The following is a 23,489-nucleotide window of genomic DNA, read 5'->3' on the forward strand; positions in this document are numbered from 1 at the left end:
TAATTTGCAAGGGAATTACTGAGATGCAAGAATTATAGTTATAATGGGGGACTTTAATTATCCAAATATAGACTGGGATAGTAATAGTGTAAAGAGCAGAGAGGGGCAAAAGTTCCGAGTTTGTGTTCAGGAAAATTTTCTACAGCAGTTTGTTTCCAGTCCAACGAGAGGGGAGATTCTGCTGGACCTGGTTCTTGGAATGAGGTAGGCCAAGTGGATCAAGTATCAGCATGAGAACATTTAGGGGACAGTGATCATTGTATCATAAGGTTATGGAAGGATAAGAATAATTAACTGGGGGAAAGTCAACTTCAATAGGGTAAGAATGGATCTGGGCCAAATAAACTGAAATCAAAGGTTGGCAGGAAAAACAGTAGCTGAACAATGGGCTACCTTCAAAGAAGAGATAGTTTGGGGACAGTCTAGGTATATTCTCTCAAAGGGGAAAGGTAGGGCAAATAAATCCAGGACTCCCTGGATGACAAAAGAGAGATGAAGATGAAGAAAAAGTGTGCTTATGACAGATATCAGGTAGATTAGACAGTGGAGAATCAGGCTGAATACAGAAGGTTCAGAGGGGAAGTGAAAAAGCAAATAAGAGAAGCAAAGAGAGAATAAGAAAAGAGACTGCTATAAAAGGGAATCCCAAAGTCTTCCATAGGTCTATAAATAGTAAAAAGGGTGGTAAAAGATGGAGGAGGGCCGATTAGGGACCAAAAGGGGAATTTACATGGAGGCAGGGGGAAAATAGCTGAGGTATTAAATGAATACTTTGCAGCTTTCTTTACCAAGGAAGATGCTGCTACCCAGGCGACAGCGAAAGACGAAGTAATTAATACACTCGAAAGATCTAAAATTGATAAGGAAGAGATATTAGATAGACCGTCTATACTTAAGTTAATAAAACACCAGGGCCGGATGAGATGCATCTGAGGATACGGAGGGAAGTGAGGGTAGAAATTGCAGAGGCACTAGCCGTAATTTTCCAGTCTTCCTTAAACTCAGGAGTGATGCCCAGAGAATTGGAGAATTGCAAATGTTACACTCATTCAAAAAAGCATATAAAGATAAGCCGAGCAACGACAGGCCAGCCAGTTTAATTTCTGTGGTGAGGAAACTTCTGGAAACAATAATTCGGGACCAAATTAATAGTCACATGGATAAATGCAGGTTAATTAAGGGAAGCCAGCATGGATTTGTTAAGGGAAAATCATGGAAAAACAACTCCAAGTTGGTTAAACAAGTTGTAACAGAGAGGGCCGATGGAAGGTAATGTTGTTGATGTGATATACACGGACTTCCAAAAGGCATCTGATACAGTGCTACACAACAGACTTATGACCAAAATTATAGCTCCTGAACTAAAAGGGACAGGAGCAACATGGATACGAAATTGGCTGAGTGACAGGAAACAGACAGGTGGTTAGTGGATGTTTTTCAGGCTGGAAGGAGACCCCCAAGGGTTAGTGTTAGGACCCTTGATCTTACTGACATATATTAATGACCTAGACCTTTGTGTACAGGGTACAATTTCAAAATTTGAGGATGATATGAAACTTGGAACGATTCAGAACCGTGAGGAGGGCAGCGTAGAACGTCAAAAGGACAAACAAGCTGGTGGAATGGGCGGACAAGTGGCAGATGCAGTTCAATGTGGAGAAATATGAAGTCAGTTATTTTGGTAGGAAGAACATGGAGAGACAACTCTGAAGAGGTGGGGCGGGGTGCAGGATCAGAGGGACTTGGATGTAGATGTGCATAAGTCATTGAAGGTGGCAGGACAGGTTGAGAGAGCAGTAATAAAGCATACAGTATCCTAGGCTTTATTAATAGGGGCATAGAGTGAGGAGGTTATTCTGAATAAAAGCAAAATACTGCAGATGCTGGAAATGTGTAATAAAAACAAAAAGTGCTGGAAATACCCAGCAGGTCTGGCAGCATCTGTGGAGAGAGACGCAGAGTTAACATTTCAGGTCAATGACCTTTCATCAGAATTGGCAAAGGTTAGAAATGTAATAGGTTTTAAGCAAATAAAGCGGGGGTGGTGCCAAAGATAACACAAGGGAAGGTGTTGATATGACAGAAGGTCACAGAGAATAACTGACCAGAAGGACATGGAGCAAAGGCAAAAGGTGTGTTAATGATGTGGTTAAAGACAAAGCGTTAGTGCAGAGAGGGTGTTAAATGGCGGAATAATGAAAAGCCTTGGCCAAAAGCACAAACATGAAAAAAAATGGGCAGGCACATGGTAAAAAAAATGAACAAACTAAAAGAAAATAATAAAAAGAAAAAAATGCTAAAAAGAAAAAAGGGGGGCCAGTCATGCTCTAAAATTACTGAACTCAATGTTCAGTCTGGTAGGTTGCAGCGTGCCTGATCGGTAAAATGAGATGCTGTTCCTTGAGCTTGTGTTGATGTTCACTGGAACACTGCAGCAAGCCCAGGACAGAGATTTGGGCATGAGAGCAGGGGTGTGTGTTGAAATGGCAAGCGACAGGAAGCTTGGGGATCATGTTTTCAGACAGAACAGAGTCACTCCATCTGCGTTTGGTCTCCCAATGTACAGGATACCGCATTGTGAGCAGCGAATACAGTATACTAAATTGAAAGAAGTACAAGTAAATTGCTTGAAAGGATTGTTTGGGGCCTTGGATAGTGAGGAGAGAGGAGGTAAAGGGGCAGGTATTACACCTCCTGTGATTGCATGGGAAGTGGACGAGGTGTCGGGGTAATGGAAGAGTGGACCAGGGTGTTGCGGAGGGAACGATCCCTTCAGAATGCTGACAGGGGAAAGGAGGGGAAAATGCGTTTATAGTGACATCAAGCTGGAGGTAGCAGAAATGGCGGAGGATGATCCTTTGGATATGGAGGCTGGTGGGGTGGAAAGTGAGGACAAGGAAAACCTTGTCGCAGTTCTGAGAGGGAGGGGAAGGGGTGAGAGCAGAGTTGCGGGAAATGGGCTGGACATGGTTGAGGGCCCGGTCAACCACAGTGGGGGTGGGGGGGGGGGGGGGGGGGGGGAAATCCTCAGTCGCGGAAAGGAAGACATATCAGAAGCGCTGTTGTGGAAGGTTGCATCATCAGAGCAGATGCATCGGAGTCGGAGAAACTAGGAGAATGGAATGGAGTCCTTACAGGAGGCAGGGTGTGAAGAAGTGTAGTCGCAGTAGCTTTGGGAGTCATGGGCTTATAATGAATATTAGTAGACAGCCTATCCCCAGAGATGGAGAAAGAGAAGTTGAGGAAGTGATGGGAAGTGTCGGAGATGGACCATGTAAAGGTGAGGGAAGGGTGGAATTGGAAGCAAAGTTGATAAAGTTTTCCAGTTCGGGGCGGGAGCAGGAAACGGCACCGATACAGTCATCAATGTACTGGAAAAAGAGTTTGGGGGAGGGGGCCTGAGTCGGACTGGAACAAGGAATGTTCGACATATCCCACAGAAAGATAGTCACAACCAGGACCCATGCGGATACCCATAGCAACACCTTTTACTTGAAGGACGTGAGTGGAGTTGAAGGAGAAGCTGTTCAATGTGAGAACAAGTTCAGCCAGGTGGAGGAGGGTGGTGGAGGATAAGGACCGTTTGGGCCTTTTTTTTTTATTATTCATTCATGGGATGTGGGCGTCACTGGCTATGCCAGCATTTACTGCCCATCCCTAATTGCCCTTGAGATGGTGGTGGTGAGCTGCCTTCTTGAACCGCTACACTCCATGTGAGATAGGTACACCCACAGTGCTGTTAGGAAGGGAGTTCCAGGACTTTGACTCAGCGACACTGAAGGAACAGCAATACAGTTCCAAGTCAGGATGGGGTGTGACTTGGACGGGAACTTGCAGGTGGTGATGTTCCCATGCATCTGCTGCTCTTGTCCTTCGAGGTGGTAGAAGTCGCGGGTTTGGAAGGTGCTGTCTAAGGACCCTTGGTGCATTGCTGCAGTGCATCTTGTAGATGGTACACACTGCTGCCACTGAGAGTAGGTGGTGGAGGGAGTAAATATTTGTGGATGGTGTGCCGATCAAGCGGGCTGCTTTGTCCTGGATGCTGTCGAGCTTCTTGAGTGTTGTTGCAGCTGCACCCATCCAGGCAAGTGGAGAGTATTCCATCACACTCCTGACTTGTGCCTTGTAGATGGTGGAAAGGCATTGGGGAGTCAGGAGGTGAGTTCCTCGCCGCAGGATTCCTAGCCTCTGACCTGCTCTTGTAGCCACGGTATTTATATGGCTACTCCAGTTCAGTTTCTGGTCAATGGTAGCCCCCGGGATTTTGATAGTGGGGGATTCAGCGATGGTAATGCCATTGAATGTCAAAGGGAGATGGTTAGATTCTCTCTTGTTGGAGATTGTCATTGCCTGGCACTTGTGTGGTGCAAATGTTACTTGCCACTTATCAGCCCAAGCGTGGATATTGTCCAGGTCTTGCTGCATTTCTACACTGACTACTTCAGTATTTGAGGAGTCACGAATGGTGCTGAACATTGTGCAATCATCAGCGAACATCCCCACTTCGGACCTTATGATTGAAGGAAGGTCATTGATGAAGGAGCTGAAGATGGTTGGGCCTAGGACAATACCCTGAGGAACTCCTGCAGTGATATCCTGGAGCTGAGATGATTGACCTCCAACAACCACAGCCATCTTCCTTTGCGCTAGGTATGACTCTAACCAGCAGAGAGATTTCCCCCTGATTCCCATTGACTTCAGTTTTGCTAGGGCTCCTTGATGCCATACTCGGTCAAATGCTGCCTTGATGTCAAGGGCAGTCACTCTCACCTCACGAGTTCAGCTCTTTTGTCCATGTTTGAACCAAGGCTGTAATGAGGTCAGGTGCTGACTGGCCCTGTCGGAACCCAAACTGGACATCACGAAGCAGATTATTGCTAAGCAAGTGCTGCTTGATGGTACTGTTGATGACACCTTCCATCACTTTACTGATGATTAAGAGTAGACTGATGGTGTGGTAATTGGCCGGGTTGGACTTGCCCTGCTTTTTGTGTACAGGACATACCTGGGCAATTTTCCACATTGCCGGGTAGATGCCAGTGTTGTAGCTATACTGAAACAGCTTGGCTAGGGGTACGGCAAGTTCTGGAGCACAGGTCTTCAGTACTATTGCTGGAATATTGTCAGGACCAATAGCCTTTGCAGTAACCAGTGCCTTCAGTCGTTTCTTGATATCACGCGGAGTGAATTGAATTGGCTGAAGACTGGCATCTGTAATGCTGGGACTTCTGGAGGGGGCCGAGATGGATCATCAACTTGGCGCTTCTGACTGAAGATTGTTGCAAATGCTTCAGCTTTATCTTTCGCACTGATGTGCTGGGCTCCCCCATTATTGAGGATGGGGATATTTGTGGAGCCACCTCCTCCAGTTAGTTGTTTAATTGTCCACCACCATTCACTGCTGGATTTGGCAGGACTGCAGAGCTTAGATCTGGTCCGTTGCTTATGGGATCGCTGAGCTGTCTATTGCATGCTGCTTATGCTGTTTGGCATACAAGTAGTCCTGGGTTGTAGCTTCACCAGGTTGACACCTCATTTTGAGGTATGCCTGGTACTGCTCCTGGCATGACCTCCTGCACTCTTCATTGAACCAGGATTGGTCTCCTGGCTTGATGGTAATGGTAGAGTGGGGGATATGCCAGACCATGAGGTTACAGATTGTGGTCGAGTACAATTCTGCTGCTGGTGATGGCCCACAGCGCCTCATGGATACCCAGTTTTGCATTGCTAAATCTGTTCGAAATCTATCCCATTTAGCACGACGATAGTGCCATACAACACGATGGACGGTATCCTCAATGTGAAGGTGGGACTTCATCTCCACAAGGACTGTGCGGTGGTCACTCCTACCAATAGAGTCATGGACAGAAGCATCTGCAGCAGACAGATTGGTGAGAACAAGGTCAAGTATGTTTTTCCCTCGTGATGGTTCCCCCACCACCTGCCGCAGACCCAGTCTAGCAGCTATGTCCTTTAGTACTCTGTTCAAGGAAGAAGCGGAGAGCCCTCAAACCATCCTGGTGGGGGATGGAGGTGTAGAGAGATTGGATGTCCAAAGTGAAGAGGTGGTGGTTAGAGCTAGGAAACTGGAAATTGTCAAAATGACAAAGGGCGTCAGAAGATTCATGGATGTAAGTGGGAAGAGACTGGACCAGGAGAGAAAAGATAGAGTCAAGATAGGAAGAAATAGGTTCAGTGGGCAGGAACAGGCTGAAATGATGGGTCCACCAGGTCGGTCCTATTTGTGGATTTTAGGAAGGAGGTAGAAGTGGGCTGTCTGGAGTTGTGGGACAATGGGGTTAGAAGCTGTAGAGGGAAGATCCCCAGAGGAGAGGAGGTCAGCGACAGTCCTGCGGACAGTAGCTTGATGTTCGGTGGTGGGATCATGGTCCGGGAGGAGGTAGGAAGAAGTGTCTGAGAGTTGGCGCTCGGCCTCTGCAAGGATGAGGTCGGTGCGCCAGACAACAGCAGCACCAGTTGAACTTGTATAAGACACTACCTTGGACTCAGCTGGAGTAGTGCATCCAGTTCGGAGTGCCGCATTTACGGAAAGATGTGAACGCATTGGAGAGAGTACAGAAAAGACTCATGAGAATGGTTCCAGAGATGAGGAACTTCAGTTATGAAGACAGATTGGAGAAGTTGGGACTGTTCTCCTTGGAGAAGGCCAAGAGGAAATTTGATAGAGGTAGTCAAAATCATGAGGGGTCTGCAGAGTGGATAGGGAAAAACTGTTCCCACTCATGAAAGGATTAAGAGAGGGCACAGATTTGAAGTAATTGGCAAAAGAAGCAAAAGCGACATGAGTAAAATCTTCTTCACGCAGCGAGTGGTTAGGATCTGGAATACACTACCTGAGAGTGTGATGGAGGCAGGTTTAATCGAGGCCTTCAAAAGGACTGTTATCTGAAAAGGAAGAATGTGCAGGATCATGGGGAGAAGGCAGGGAATCGCATTAGGTGAATTGCTCATTCGGAGAGTCAGTGCAGGCACGATGGGCCGAATGGCCCCCTTCTGCTCTGAAACAATTCTGTGATTTTGTGAACATAATCACTATGCTACCATCCTGTCTGTCCATCTGAGACAACAGATCCAAACTATTTGGGTGTAACCGATTCCTCTAGCTGTTCAAGCAGAAGATCAGCCACGACCTTCTCAAGGACAACTAGGGATGGGCAATAAATGCTGGTCTTGCCACCAACATGCACATTCTGAGAATGTTTTTTAAAAAACAAGTTTTAGTTCAACAATCATGACACTATTAAAAAAAATTAGGAAACAACTCTAAGACAAAGAGATTAAAAAACAAAAGTTGCAACTTCAGACAGAACAAAACAAAAAAAATTGCTTTGAATCTATTTCCTTTCGGCAGTCAAAATAAATTAGGAAACCACGAGTGCACCTCCTATCCCTTCATCCACTACTTGCATTACCTGCAGGACTATGGATCAAATGCTAGAAGGTGGGAGTAGACTCAGTGGCTCGTTTTTCAGCTGGCGCAGACACGACAGGCCAAGCGGCCTCTTTCTGTGCCATATACTTTCTATGATTCTATTCTATACCCAAGTTACCACCGTCCCCTTAGTACCACGAACTTCTATTTTCCGAATAAGTCTGTTATGATATTGAACGCCTTTTGAAAGTCCATATAAACAGCATCTATCGCACTATCAACGCTCTTTGTTACTTCAAAGAACTCAAGGTTCGTAAGACATGATTTGCCTTCAACAAATCCATGCCAGCTGCTCCTTATTAACTGTGCCATAATCAGATACTGCATTAAATATCACAAACCTGTTTATCTTCAGGTGGAAGTTTACTCCATTCACTGCCCAACGTCTTGGTAATTTCTGGAAAAGGTAAATCTGGTTGCTGCGCCCGTAATTGTTCACGCCGTTCATTCAAGAATCGCATATAACCTGTCAGAGGAGCTTTGGGACCATTGGGCATATTCTTTTTGCGTTTTTTGCCCTTTGGCCAGCCTCTCTTCTTGGTCACACGCTGCTGACAAGAATGAAAAAATTGAATTGCCAACATAAAATATGATGTGAAATGTCTGCTTGTTTGGTATTTTGTATTTCAAACAGGAAATAACAGTATGAATTTTCAATTTGTCAACTGTGTACTTTCAAGTTGAACTTTGATAAATATGATAAAAACTCTTTAAATATGGAGACCAAAACCGCACACAGTACTCCAGGTGTGATCTCACTAAAGCCCTGTACAATATCTAAACCAACAGCTTTTATTACACATTTCTGTACAACTGATTTGATTAGGTGCTTCTGTTTATACCCATGACAAGGAAACAAGTGCATGTTTAATATCTCAATCAAAAACATAAAAACCATACGTACATTAAAATGCAAACTAAGAAATATGAGCAGGATTAGACCTCGAGCCTGCTCTCTGCCATTCTATACTATTATGGTTGATCTTAGGCTTCAACTCCACTTTACTGCCCACTCCCCATATCCCTTGATTTATTGAGACACCAAAAATCTGTCTATCCCAGCCTTAAATATATTCAATGATGGAGCATCCACAACCCTCTGGATTAGAGAACACCAAAGTTTAATAATGCTTTAAATGAAGACATTTCTCTTCATCCAAGTCCTAAATAATTGGCCCCTTATCCTGAGACTGTGCCCCTGTGTTTTAGATTCCCCAGCCAGAAGAAACAAACTCAGTGTCGATCCTGTCAAGCCCCTTCAGAATCTGTTTCAATGAGATCACCTCACATTCTTCTAAACTCCAGAGAGTGTAGACCCAGTTTACTCAGCCTCACATCATAGGATAACCATCTTATTCCAAGAACCAATCTAGTGAACCTTTGCTGGTCTGCCTCCAATGCAGGTGTATCTCTCTTTAAATATGGAGACCAAAACTGCACACAGTACTCCAGGTGTGATCTCACTAAAGCCCTGTACAATTTTAGCAAAACTTCCTTATTCTTGTACTCCCATGTCCTTGGCCTTCCTAATTACTTGCAGGCTAACTTTATGTGCTCCTTGTACAAGTACACCCAAGTCCCTCTGAACATCCACATTTACAAGTTTCACGTCTTAAAAAATATTCTGCTTTTCTATCCTTACTACCAAAGTAAATAACCTTACACTTCCCCACATTTGCCAGTTTGTTGCCCACTCACGTAGCCTGTCCATATCCCTTTGCAGCCTCTCTGTGACCTCCTCAGAGCTTACATTCCTGCCTCACTTTGCAACGTTAGCAGACTTCGATACATTACTCTTGGTCTCTTCACGTACATCAATAATATAGATTGTAAACAGCTGAGGCCCCAGCACTGATCCTTGTGGCACTCTACTATTCACAGCCTGCCAATTTGAAAATGCCCCAATTATCCCTACTGTGGCTTCCTGCCCGTTAACCAATCCTCTATGAATGCCAGTATACTGCTCCCAACACCATGAGCCCTTATCTTGTGTATTAACCTTTTGTATGGCACGTTATCAAATGCTGTTTGGAAATCCAAGTATGCTACATCTACTGGCTCCTCTTTATCTACCCTACTAGTTACATTCTCAATAACACTATTCCCTTTTCATAAAACCATGTTGACTTTGTCTGATCATACTATGATTTTTGAAGCGCATTTTTAAGACTTCCTTAATAAGATTCCACCATTTTCTCAATGGCTGATATCAGGCTAACTGGCCTCCAGTTCCCCATTTTCTCTCTCCCTCCTTTCTTGAATAGTGGCGTTATATTTGCTAACTTCCAATCCATTGGGACCATTCTAGAATCTAGGGAACTTTTGAAAATCATAAGCAGCGCATCCACTATCTTTGCAGCTACCTCTTTTAGAACCTTAGGATGCAGGCTATCAGGTCCTGGGCATTTGTTGGATTTTACTCCCTTAAGTTTCCCAAATACTTTCGCTCTGTTATTATTAATTACCTCAAGGTCCTCACTCTTATCAGCCAAAATAAAGGGTAAGCAAGGGGCTATGTGATTTGTGCCTTCTACTGTGAAGATAGAAAAAATATTTGTTCAATGTCTGCCATTTCCTCATTCCCCTTGATAATTTCTCCCATCTCTGCCGCTAAGGGACCACTTACTTTAGCTACTCTCCTTTTTATAAACTTACTATATTCCTGGCTAGTTTACTCTCATTCTATTTTGTTCCCCTTTCAGCAACTTTTGGTGGCCCTTCGCTGGTTTCTATAAAACTCCCAATCCTCAGGCTTACTACTATTCTTTGCCACATTATAAGACCCTTCTTTTAATCTAATACTATTCTTAACTTCCTTCCTAAGCTACAGATGGATTTGTCTTGCTGAGTTTGTTGTTTTTTTTTAAATGGAATGTATTTTTGTTGAACATTTTGAATTGTTTCTTTAAATGTTTCCCATTGTTTATTTACTACCATACCTTTTAGTCTATTTACCCAATTAACCTTAGCCAGCTCCCCCCTCATATCTGTGTAATTGGCTTTGTTTAAGTTTAAGATTCTTGTTTGGGACCGCTTTCAAAATTAATATGAAATTCAATTGTATTGTGATCACTTTTTCCCAGCGGATCTTTTACTATGAGATTACAAATTAAGCCTGCCTCATTGCACAATACCAGATCTAAAATAGCTTTCTCCTTAGTTGGTTCCACAATTTATTGTTCCAAGAAACTGTCTCAAAAGCATTCAACAAATTCATCTTCTAGACCACCTTTGCCAATTTGATTGGTCCAGTCTACAAGATTAAAGTCCCCCACAATTATTACATTGGAGCTTGTTACAAAGACAATTATTTCTTCCTTAATGCTCTGTCCAACAGTATAACTACCGTTAGCAGGCCTATAACCTGCTCACACCAGCGTTTTCTGACCCTCGTTATTCCTAATCTCCACCCATACTGATCATACTTCCTGATCTTCTGAACCTCGATCCTTTCTCATTACTGTCTTTATGTCATCTATCAGGGCTAGTCTTCCTCCTTTTCTGTTCTATCTGTCTTTTCGAAATGTTCTATACCCTGAAATATTTATTTCCCAACTATGGTCACCTTGTAACCATATCTTTGCAAAGGCAATTAGATCCGAATCATTTATCTCTATTTGTGCCTCTTGGGTCATTACCTTATTGCGAATGCTTTGTGCATTCAGATAAAGAGCCTTTAATTTTTTTTTACGATTATTTTCATGGACCTTATACATTGATGCACTATTACCGTTAAACTCCATGTCCCTTCTTGTCCTCCTTCTGCTTGCCTTAACCCAAATCGGTACACTGTTCAACTGTCTCAACTTTTCTCTAGATTTCTAAATCTCCCTTTGCCCGAACCCTCCCCCCACTCTTAGTTTAAAGCCCTATCCACAGCCCTAGTTATACGAATCACCAGGACACTGATCCCAGCCGGTTTAATGTGAAGTCCATCCCAACAGCACAGCTCCCTCTTTGCCCAGTTCTGGTGTCAGTGCCTAATGAATCAAAATCCCTTCATCCCACATCCCTCCCAGAACTGCAACAGGGTTCCTCTGGTCCTCACTTTCCACACCCCCAGCCCCCACATCCAGGAGGATCATCCCCCACCATTTCCACCAACTCCAGCATGATGCCACCACCAAATGCATCTTCCCCTCCCCTGTCAGCATTCCGAAAGGATCATTCCCTCCATGACACCTTGGTCCACTCCTCCACTACCCCGACCCCTTCCCAAGGCACCTTCCCATGCAATCGCAGGAGGTGTAATACCTGCCCTTTTACTTCCTCTCTCCTCACTATCCAAGGACCCAAACTCTCCTTTCAAGTGAAGCAGCGATTTACTTGTACTTCTTTCAATTTAGTATACTGAATTCACTGCTCACAATGCGATCTCCTCTACACTGGGGAGACCAAATGCAGATTTGGTGACCGCTTTGCTGACCACTTCCGCTCAGTCTGAAAACATGACCCCGAGCTTCCGGGTGCTTGTCATTGCAACACTACCCACCCCCGCACCCCTCATGCCAACATTTCTGTCTTTGGCCTGCTCCTGCATTCCAGTGAACATCAACGCAAGCTCGAGGAGCAGCACCTGATCTTTTGATTAGGCACTCTAAAGCCTTGCGGACTGAACATGAAGTTCAATAACTTCAGAGCGTGACTGGCCTTTTTTTCATATTTTATTTTTTAATCATGTGCCTGTTTTTCATGTATTCAGAGCTGCTCATCACTCCACTATTAACAGTCTCTCTGGACTAATGCTTTGTCTTTCACCACAAGCATTAACACACGCTTTGCCTTTGTCCCGAGATTTCTCCTGCGCTATCAAACACCTTCCCCTTTGTTCTCTTCCCCACCCCGCTCCTCTTCACTTGCTTAAAACCCAATTCTTTTCAAACCTTTGCCAGTTCTGATGAAAGGTCACAGACCTGAAACGTTAACTTTGCTTCTCTCTCCACAGATGCTCCCAGACCTGCTGAGTATTTCCAGCATTTTTTGTTTCAGATTTCCAGCGTCTGCAATATTTTGCTTTTATACTGGTGTGGGAGAAGTGGATTTCAGTTCGTGGGGCACTGGAGAAAGTGGGGACTCTACCATTGGGATAGTCTGCCCCTGAACCTTGCTGGGACCCGTGTTCTAGAAAACTGTATAACTAGGGAAGTAGAGAGGGTTTTAAACAAGGGGACGGTGAAGGATTAAGCCTGGGTAGACGTAACAAACCAATGGGTAGAGTCAAGGCAGGAGAGCAGAATAGTAATATGGGAAATGGGAAGGCCAGAGAATGGCTGGAGGGGACAGAGAGAAAAAACCCAAGAACACACCAAAAGTCGAGACTAGATATTACAAAGATAACAAAAAGACAAAACTAAAGGCTCTGTATCTGTATGGACATAACATTCATAACCAAATAGGTGAACTGATAGCGCACAATGAAATAAATAAATATGATCCAATAGCCATTACGGAGATGTGGCTGCAGGATGACAAGGATTGGGTCCCGAATATTGAGGGGTATATGACGTTCAAGAAGAATCGTAAGCTAGGTAAAGGTGGAGGTACTAGGTAAAGGCCCTCTTAATCAAGGATAGCATTGGTGCAATAGTTAGAGATGACCTTTGTCAGGAGATCAGGATGTAGAATTGGTTTGGGTGGAGATGAGGAATAATAGGGGAAAGAAGTCACTAGTGGGAGTAGTCTACAGGCCCCCTAACAGTAACCATAACATAGGACAAAGTATACAAGAAATATTGCGTGCTTGCGATAAAGGGACAGCCACTTATCTGCCCAAGCCTGGATGTTGTCCAGGTCTTGCTGCATATGGACATGCGTTGCTTTAGTATCTGAGGAGTCACGAATGAGGCAATCATCAGCGAACATCCCCACTTCTTACCTTATGATGAAGGGAAGGTGGTAACCAGCAAGAGGTTTCCTTGCCTGTAATTGACCTGATGTCATGAAACTTCATGGGGTCCTGAGTCAATGTTGAGGACCCCCAGGGCAACTCCCCCCCCCCCCCCCGACTGTATACCACTCTGCTGCCAGCTCTGGCAGGTCTGTCCTGCCGATGGGACAGGACATATCCAGGGATGGTGGTGTCTGGGACATTGTCTGCAAGGTATGATTCCAGAGTATGACTATGTCAAGCTGTTGCTTGACTAATCTGAGCAACAGCTCTCCCAATTTTGCCATAAACCCCCAGCTGTTCGTAAAGAGGACTTTGCAGGGTCGACAGGGCTGGGTTGTCGTTTCTGGTGCCTAGGTCGATGCTGGGTGGTCCGTTTGGTTTCATTCCTTTTCTTACACTTTGTAGCGGTTTGTTACAACTGAGTGGCTTGCAGGGTAGGCCATTTCAGAGGGCATGTTAAGATTCAACCACATTCCAGACCAGGTAAGGACAGCAGATTTCCTTCCCTAAAGGACATTAGTCAACTGGATGAGTTTTCACAACAATCGACAATGGTTTCATGATCACCACTAGACTAGCATTTCTAATTCCAGATTTATTAATTGGATTCAAATTCCACCATCTACCATGGTGGGATTCAAACCCATGTCCCCAGAGCATAAGCCTGGGGCTTTGGGTTACCAGTCTAATGACATTATCACTACACCACCGCCTCCCCTGCTGCTATTCAACTGCTGCTATTAAATCTAGACAATTACATTAAACAGAAGTGTGAAGGTTTTTCCATGTGGTGACATTGCACATGGTATCAATAGGATTTTAACTGACAGGTATCCATGAAACAGCTATAGAAGAAGGGACCGATCTCTCATCTGCCCACCTGGCTTCTCTCAGATGGTAGCTCTGACCTATTCAGCTATTCTGATGCTTAGCCGCCAGTTTACCTTAAATACCTTCACCATTAGAATGGAGAGTTGGTTTGAACAAGGAAGGTAACAACGTGAGGTACCTAAAGAAACTACATAATAAAAATGATAATCTAATTCTGATCTGTGTGGCGGGCGATAAAATGGTGGTACCATTTTTGACCCTAATGAAACTGGAAAATAATCAATTAGTGATTTTTAAAAACTGCAACAGTCTGCATTTGGTCTCAGATTAGGAGCAACACTAACTGTGGAAAACACCCACTCTGTTTTATCTACTACTGGGAATTTTTTTAAAAATTCATTTGTGGGATGTGGGCGTCGCTGGCTAAACCAGCATTTATTGCCCATCCCTAATTGCCCTTGAACTGAGTGGCTTGCTAGGCCATTTCAGAGGGGATTTTTTTTTTTATAAAGTCAACCACATTGCTTTGGGTCTGGAGTCACATGTAGGCCAGACCAGGTATGGACAGCAGATTTCCCTTCCTAAAGAACATTAGTGAACCAGATGGGTTTTTACAACAATCAACAATGGTTTCATGATCAACACGAGACTAGCTATTTAATTCCCAGATTAAGTGAGTTCAAACTTCACCACCTGCTGTGGTGGGATTTGTACCCATGCCCCCAGACTGGTAGCCTGGGTCTCTGAGTTACAAGTCAAGTGACATTATCACTACGCCACCACCTTCCCTTGTATGGCCCTTTGCTAAACAAATCCTGCACACTGGCCTGGTGGGATGCCATCCCCACCTGATGAGGATAAATCCATCTGCTGAGTTAACCCATTTGTATGGGGCGAGAGGGGAAGCACTACCACTGTTTATGTTCATGGGTTCAAGAAAACATCCAGGCTCACTATTCAGGGACCACTGCTGGAAATGCAAATGTGCAAAAACAGAAGGAGGAACAAAAAAAGGCAAAGTAAAATAGATGTATGATATTCTATCAGAATAGCTGCCAGATAAACATGTCCTTCAGTTAGCACTACTTGCCTCCTCATTTTTCTTTTCACCACGCTTTTCATTTTTCTGTGATCCATTGTAGGTATTGTGACCTTTAGTTGGTTCGCTTCCTTCCTGTTTCACTCCATGTGGCGATCCTGGAGTAGTTGGACATCTATAAAACCAATGCAACAGAACTATTATGCTTTCAAATTCACTGTGTCTTTTAATAATATCTACTACATCACATTAAAAGAAAGGGGCATTGTCAAACCTAAATAGGCTCCACTTCATAACTGTCAGTTTTGGCTTTTATGGGTCTCAAGTTGAAGCATACTCAGTCTTAAATGCATCTATATAGGAACACGCTATTCTTTATCAAATTTAATAATGGAAAGAAATAATATACATTTTACACATCACTTAGCAAAGAAAAAAAAATAGTAATTAGAAGTGACCACTCCCCTCAAAAATAACTCAAGGGGACAGAGGGATAACGAAGTGGCAAGGTAAATACAAGTCTTGAGGTTCTACGCCTTAATACAGCACTGTTAGTGGTAAAACTTCTAACATGGCAATCCTACTATCAATATACCAAACAAAGTTTCTTTAAAAATCTTTCAGGAAAAGCAGTCATTGTGCATTAGCAGTGCTGCTGGGCTGAGAGCTGTACAACAATACATTTCCACCTATTTACAGTCAGATTACATTTCCCAAGCAGAAAGCACTATAGAAATAATTACACTGGGCACCGGAATATCCAGACAGCAATTCTGACTCTTGTTGAAAATCTGCTCAGAAAAGATGACAGTATTTTAAAATTAAAGTATGCCACTCCTTTAATGATTATACATAGAATACTTTGAATTCTTTGCTTTTCCTGAAAGATTTTTAAAGAAACTTTGTTTGGTATATTGACAGTAGGATTGACATGTTAGAGGTTTTATGACTAACAATGCTGTATTAAGACATAGAGCATCAAGACTTGTATTTACCATGTCACTTCCTTATCCATCTGTACCCTTGAATTATTTTTGAGGGGAGTGGTCACTTTTCTAATTACAAATTTTTTGTTTAAGTGATGCGTAAAATGTATTTTGTTTCTTTTCATCATTAAGTTTGATAAACAGTAGTGTGCTTCTGCATAAATGCATTTAATACACTATTAACGGGGTGGAATTGTGGAATATCCTGCTCAAATTTGGCTGCCTGGAGAAATTCATCACCATCTTCCACCTGTTGCACAACGACATGCAAGCTTGCCAACGGATCTGCCACTGAACCAATCCGAGTGCAAACTGGGGTCATCGCACCACCGCTCTTTTCCGTCTTCCTCGCCGCAACACTCCACCTCATCTCCTTGAAGCTCCCTACTAGAGTAGATCTACTCTACAAGACGAGTGGCAAACTATTTAACCTACGTCGCCTCCAGTCCAGAACCAAGGTCACCCAAATCTCTGTCTTTGAGCTGCAGTACGCTAACAACGCTTGCATAGCCACACACTCAGAGGATGAGCTTCAAACCCTCATCGCTGCATTCACAGAACTAATGAAAGAATGGGCCTTAATCTAAACATCCTCTACGATCAAGATCCACGGCGAACCACAATACCTTGGGAGCCTCCTAGCAACAAGTACAGACATCGACGATGAAACTCAGCATCGCCTCCAGTGTGTCAGCGCAGCCTTCAGTCGTCTGAGGAAAAGAGCATTTGACGACAAAGACCTCAAATCTGGCACCAACCTCTTGGTCTACAGGGCCTCAGTGTTACCTGCCCTCCTGTATGGGTCGGAAACATGAACATTGTACAGCAGACATCTCAAAGCCCTGGAGAGATATCATCAGTGGTGCCTCCGCAAGATCCTGCAAATTGAGTGGCAGGACAGGCATTCCAATATCAGTGTCCTCTCTCAGGCCAAAATCCCCACTGTTGAGACACTGGTCATGGCTAGACAGTTACGTTGGGCAGGTCACATAACCCACATGCCTGACACAAGACTCCCAAAACAAGCTTTCTATTCGGAGCTTCGTTACGGCGACAGGTTACCAGGATGGCAGAGAAAATGCGATAAGGATGTCCTTAAAGTCGCATCTCCACTGATTTGTGGGAATCTCTTGCCAAAGATCACCCAAAATGGAGAAGCAGCAACTACGAAGGTGCCAGCCAGTTCGAACAACGTCGACATGCCCAGGCAGCGACCAAGCTCAAACAGCAGAAGGAGCATTCGGAAATTCGAGCATCCCATCCACTCACCTCATCAAACTGTGGCAGACTGCGTAAATCCAGAATTGGACTATTCAGTCACCTAAGGACCCACAACCTTGGAGTGGAAGAAAGTCATCCTCGTTCCCAAGGGACTGCCAAAGAAGATACATAGAATCCTGCCAAAATCTGATTCAGCACTTCAGGATAACTCTTGCATATTTTTCATGGGAAGACATACAAAAGACACTACAGCATGTACATCTTGTAAATTAATGGAAATGTATCAAGCTTTACACAAAACCTCCTATTTGCATACAATATTGACCTAGAAAAAACTGTTAGAAATATTAGAAAACAAACACAATCAGTTCTGATCACATTTCTCTCCCTACAAGATGAGCAGAGGCATTACCCCAGTTAAGATGAACAGGTTAACACCTAACTAGAACAGCAGACAGAGGAAATTCACAAACAGAAGCATTGACGCAGATGCGATGCACTTCTCGACTGTGGCACCGTTTCACTTTTTGTCCAACGTACACACCAAGAGCCAGACTTTTGTGGCTGTGTCAGCAAACATAAAGCCAAAGCAACAATTCTACAATAAATCAGCTTAATATCACTTCCATATTCGTTCCTAAAATCTGGAAATTTCTAAAGAGATTGAAAATTTAATGCATAGATGCAGACAATTGAATGCTTTTTTGTTAAGAAACGTTATCAAGGTGAATTAATACAAAAGGCACCAACTGGAGATTCACTAATTCTTCATTTAAAAAATCCCAAGTCTGATGTTTCAGAAGCAAAGTTTGATGAAGACAATAATAAAGCATTCTTGCACAGTGATTTAAGACTAAGGGAGTTTAGTCACTCCTCAAGGTACTCATTTTCAAAGGGAGGACAGCAATTCAGCAATGGCAACTTTTTACTTTATCAAATTTGAGGTAATTTAGGGATTTTCTTTTAGGTCGAACTAGCAGTAACCAATGGATTAAAGGACAGACTGTCCCAAGAAATAGCCTTCTGGTTTACATGAAAAAAAAATTAACTTTCACGCTATTTGCAAATAACAGAAAATGTTAAAACACTCAGCAGGTGAGGCAGCAAGTGTAACAAAAATTTGCATTTATATAGCACATTTAATACAGGAACATTTTAACACACTTCACATAAGCATAATTAGACACAGGAACAGAATATTAGGAAGGGTGACTAAAAGCTTAGTCAAGGAGGCAGATTTTTAGGTGCATCTTCAAAGAGATGTTTATTTAGCAAATATGTCTAATGTAGTGTCACTAAAATAAGGCAAAGTAGTTGTGATCACACAGCAAATACAGTGAAATGCAAGATCAAAACAATTAACCATCACTGATATATACACTATAAACTTGCATTTATAAAGCATCCGTAATGTAATAAAACGACCCAAGGCAATTTATAGGAACATTACAGAACAAAATTTGACACCTAAGCACATAAGGAGATATTAAGCCAGATGACCAAAGCTTGGTCAAAAGCTTTGAGGAATGGCTTTAAGGAGGAAAGAGGGGTAGAGAGGCTGAGAGGTTTAGAGAGGGAATTGAAGAACCTAGGGCTGAGGTAGTTGAAGGTATGGCCACCAATGGTGGAGCAATTAAAATCAGGAATGTTCAAGAGGCCAAAATTGGCAAATCGCAGAAATCTAGGTGGGGCAGATGTAGAGTTGGAGGAGATTACAGAGATAGAGAGGGGCAAGACCATAGAGGGATTTCAAAACAAGGATGAGACATTGCTTAACTGGTAGTCAATGTAGATCAGCGAGCACATGGGAGTTGGGGGAGTTAAGACAAGGGCAGCAGAGTTTTGAACAACCTCAAGTTTGCAGTGGGTAGAACATGGGAGACCAGCCAGGAGTGCACTGAAATAGTCAAGTCTAGAGGTAACAAAGGCACGGATGAGGGTTTCAGCAGCAGATAAGCCAAGGCAAGGACGAAGTCGGGCGATGTTACAGGGATGGAAATAGGCGTTCTCAATAATGGCCCAGATATGTAGTAGGAAGCTCATCGCGAGGTCAAATATAACACCAAGGTTGTGAACAGTTTGGTTCAGCCTCAAACAATTGCAGGAAGATGGGTGGAGACGATGGCAAGGAAACAGACTTTATGATAGGGACCGAAAACAACAGCTTCTGTCTCCCAATATTTAGTTGGAGGAAATTGATGAACAAAGTTTGAAGATTTTACTTATAATTACTCTAAGTGGCCTGATATTTTCATACTAAATATTGAACATACCCAGAGTCTGGAGCGCAGTCCATCACCCGATTGAACAAGATCCAGAAAAGCTAGGTTTACAGTAAAATGTCTGGAAGGAGAATTCAAAAACAAGTTGTATTATTACCCGAAAGTTAAAATGTCCTCGTCTTTCCAGGTTTGAGTTCAATAAAATCAAGTGTACAACTCCTAGCAATTAGGTTTGTGTTGCCCCTTTCAAGCGTATGGAAAATTTCTACAAGTGGATCCTTACAGATGTTAAAGTACTCATTTAAATTACTACTGAATATTTTAGTGTGTAACCTTTGGTGAATGACAATGAGAAAAATGGGTAATTTTAATACAACAATAACTATTAAAGCAAGCATTTGATGTACATACAAGTTTTAAGGGAAATAGTTCATACTTATGTACAAATCCCTTTCAATGTTCCCCCTAATTTCCTGTCAATGTGTGCAACCTGTTGGCTGCACTGTATGGTCCTTGTAAGATTGCCACTCGGCCACACACACGCACATCTGATGTGCGGCCAGTTTGTTCACTGAGCGCGAAGTTCGGGACAGCTGCGTGTGACCACACAGCTGTGCAGCTTGGGGAGAACGCTAATCCATGAGTAAAAAGGACTGCAGATTCTGGAAATCTAAAATAAAGACAGAAAATTCTGGAAAGGCTCAGCAGGCTCAGCATCTGTGGAGAAAGAGAGAGAGAGAAATAACATTTCAGGCCAATGACCTGTCATCAGAACTGGGAAAAGTTTGAAATGTAATGGGTTTGAGCAAGGGGAGGGTGGAAAAAACAAAATGAAAGGTGCAATGGGGTGGGATTAAATGACAGAACAGTTAGTTGTGCAGGGTCAAAAGGAATGATTTCGGGGCAAGAAAAGAAACAAAGGAACAAAAGATGACCTGCTGAGTACTTCCAGCATCTTTGGTATTTATTGGAAGGAACATTGCTTTCTTTGTTGTGACACTGCATGACATAAATAATTTGCATTTAGGCAAGATTAAATCTTCTGGTTTCGGATTCTGTTAAAGCACAAAAATCACCCACTCTCAGTGAAAAATTTGCAAGTGTGGTTGTTAGTATCAAGCTAAAATGAATTTAATTTCGCAATAACTTGTATGATTCTACTTTTAATGTAGATCATTTCTGAGATTCGTCCAGAGTAAGAGGGAAGGAAAATTACTGCACGGCTACCAATTCATAAACAATTAGTCAACGGGAAAAGAACTGCTGACAGCAGGAGAAGGATCCTTTTCTGCATGGCTGTCCTGTATGCAGTGGTCTGTAATAGCGCAGTTTGGGTTCCACACAAGAATTCAAATGATGTAATATGCGTCTCTCTCAAAACACACACATGCGACAACACCTTCCAAGTCCACAACCCCTACCACCTAAAAGAACAAAGACAGCACGTGCATGGGAAGCTCTCCCTCTAAGTCACACACCATCCTGACTTGCAAATATATTACCATTCATTCATCATTGCTGGGTTAAAATTCTGGAACTCCCTGGTCAATAGTGCTGTGGGTGTATCTACACCACACACACTGCTGTGGCTCTAGAAGGAGGCTCACCAGCACCTTCTCAAGGGCAGTTTAGGATGGACAATAAATGTTGGCCTTGCCAGTGATCCCCACATCCCATGAACAACTTTAAAAGAAACACACTCATACACAGTTTAATCAAAGGAAACTGGTACTTCCAACTCTAGCTAAAAAATCCAAGCTCCACTAACACTGCACTGCTCAATCTCTCCAGAAAGTGGGACAAAGAGATGCAGGAAATACTTTATTAAAAACATTTCTCATAAAAAACAGCTAACTCAAGGGCAAATTTAGTGTTTTACCCCTGCCAAAATGGTAGAAAATAAAAATACATGAAAATTATATGTGTTTGTAATAAAATACGACCACTCAAATATGGCAATGCTAAAAAAATTTAGGCAATTTGGTTGGTTTTGATGTGGTTGCTGGTTGTTCATTACAAGTTTTTCCTGCCATAAAAAGTCTTAAAAAAAACATGCATTTTTATAGCACCTTACAACCCCAGGATGTCCCTAAGCACTTTACAGACAATGAAGTGCTTTTGAGTGTAGTCACTGTTGTAGTGTAGGAAATGTAGTAGCAAATTTCCACCTATCAAGCTCCCACAAACAGCAATGTGATTATGACCAGATAATCTGTTATAGTCCAGTGAGTAGAACTATTTTTTAACTGCTTTGCATATAGTCAGCAGTTTGAGCCTAGTGGATACAATTAATACTTTAAAAATGATACCCGAAGAGGTGAAACACATTCAAGTTAATTATTGGAAGCTTATTGCTCCCTAGTTCAGCAATGATGGAGGATTGAACTGAAACTTGCCCAAGTCTGTACGGTTTAGCTACAGGCTATCTATATGGGGTGGGCCTTTGGGAAAGTCTGAAAGATGCATTTCCCATCAGTACATTTCACTACATGCTTACATCACTGCGATTTTGAGGGATGGGAGCAGCCCACAGCCCATGAAATGATTAAAAAAGGCCACTTATATGCACTCAAATGCACACAAGGAGCACTGCTCACTTGCCTCTTACTAATAGTGCTAAGTTTAAAGTTTAAAAATCACTGATAAGATTGTCAGCTTCTTTCAGTCATTAAAATGCGATTGTGCTACCAGCTTATTTAACAGTGTTGAAAGCTAACTGTACTACATTATAAAATGTCGCTGTTGCTTTGTTATATATACTATTCCACTGTATGCATGGATACACAAGAGCAACATATATTTGTATATGTTGCTGTTAGATACAAATGTATAAACTTTAGAGTATACGATGCAATGTTATGTACACTAATACAACATTTATATTGCTGATATTTGCACAATTGCTCTATCCACGTGTATGTGTTGCTGTTATATACACGACACCTACATCCTTTTTATACGTTCCTGTTATATATGTTGCTGTTATACACACTGTAACTTATATATTTGCACACGTTGTAATGTTATATACAATATAAATGATGCTTTAAATACTGCTGTGTAATACATACTGCAGCTTATATATTTGAATGTTTCTGTTACATTCACTATAATGCAACATATTAATATATGTTGCTGTGTTATACACACGATAGGTGCGTCCATATGCACATGTTGCAATTACTCACAGCCACTCCCCGAGTTTCCAGGCCGACCTGCGCGGCGCTGTTGATTTTTACCGGTCTTTTCTGTTTAAATCCATCCGTAAACAACACAACAACGTCGCAGCCAAGCCAACTGTTTTACTTCCAGGTTACCGGAAGGCGGGCTGGTAAAGGTCAGGCACATCAATAAATCAGCAGAGCGACTCTCGGGCGCCGCCGCTGGCCGGAGGACCCTCTCATTACAGCAGGCTGATTGTATTGGCTGTGCTGCAATGCTTGAGGAGTGGGTTGATCTTGATGCAACTCCTCCCCTCTGAGCAGCAGCATATTTGCAACAAATGGTGCAAGCACACATACAAATCTTGCAGTTACAGCCCTTGATTTTTAGCAAGGGATAAATACAGGTGCAGTAAGAAGGTACCCTTTCACCAATTATATGGGCCTTCCCTTTAAAAATGGCAGTCTTGATTTCAAAATATTGACCTTACTGTCCAGTGTTAAACACACCTGATCTGGCTAGAAATTCCTTCTCCATTAAATAAGAATAAACTGTGGGTTTACTTTTTATTTATATAGCACTGTTCAAGACTACCGGACATCTCATGCAGGAAACATGGCAGCCAGTATGCACACAAACAACAATGTGACTTTTGCAATATCTACAGCTTATATATTTGAACGGG

General features: G+C 42.8%; 1 protein-coding gene across 4 annotated transcripts in view; it reads right to left on the reverse strand.

The window, feature by feature from the left end:
• Nucleotides 1–22,947, reverse strand: part of LOC137369455 (SWI/SNF-related matrix-associated actin-dependent regulator of chromatin subfamily E member 1-related-like) — a 121,826-nt gene extending 98,879 nt beyond the window's left edge. For all 4 annotated transcript variants that reach the window (XR_010974949.1, XM_068030689.1, XM_068030688.1 and 1 more), the window contains exons 1-4: nt 22,831–22,947; nt 19,694–19,763; nt 15,265–15,388; nt 7,795–8,001 (exon numbers count right to left, since the gene is read on the reverse strand). Coding sequence is in view for 3 of the 4 variants with exons in the window: in XM_068030689.1 (XP_067886790.1) it covers nt 7,795–8,001; nt 15,265–15,388; nt 19,694–19,716 (354 nt within the window). In the remaining variant the exon portion in view is untranslated. The remainder of the gene's footprint in view (nt 1–7,794; nt 8,002–15,264; nt 15,389–19,693; nt 19,764–22,830) is intronic.
• Between the last annotated feature and the right edge of the window lie 542 nt (nt 22,948–23,489).

The sequence above is a fragment of the Heterodontus francisci genome, chromosome 4 (genome assembly GCF_036365525.1).
Source record: "Heterodontus francisci isolate sHetFra1 chromosome 4, sHetFra1.hap1, whole genome shotgun sequence".
Taxonomy (NCBI): Eukaryota; Metazoa; Chordata; class Chondrichthyes; order Heterodontiformes; family Heterodontidae; genus Heterodontus; species Heterodontus francisci.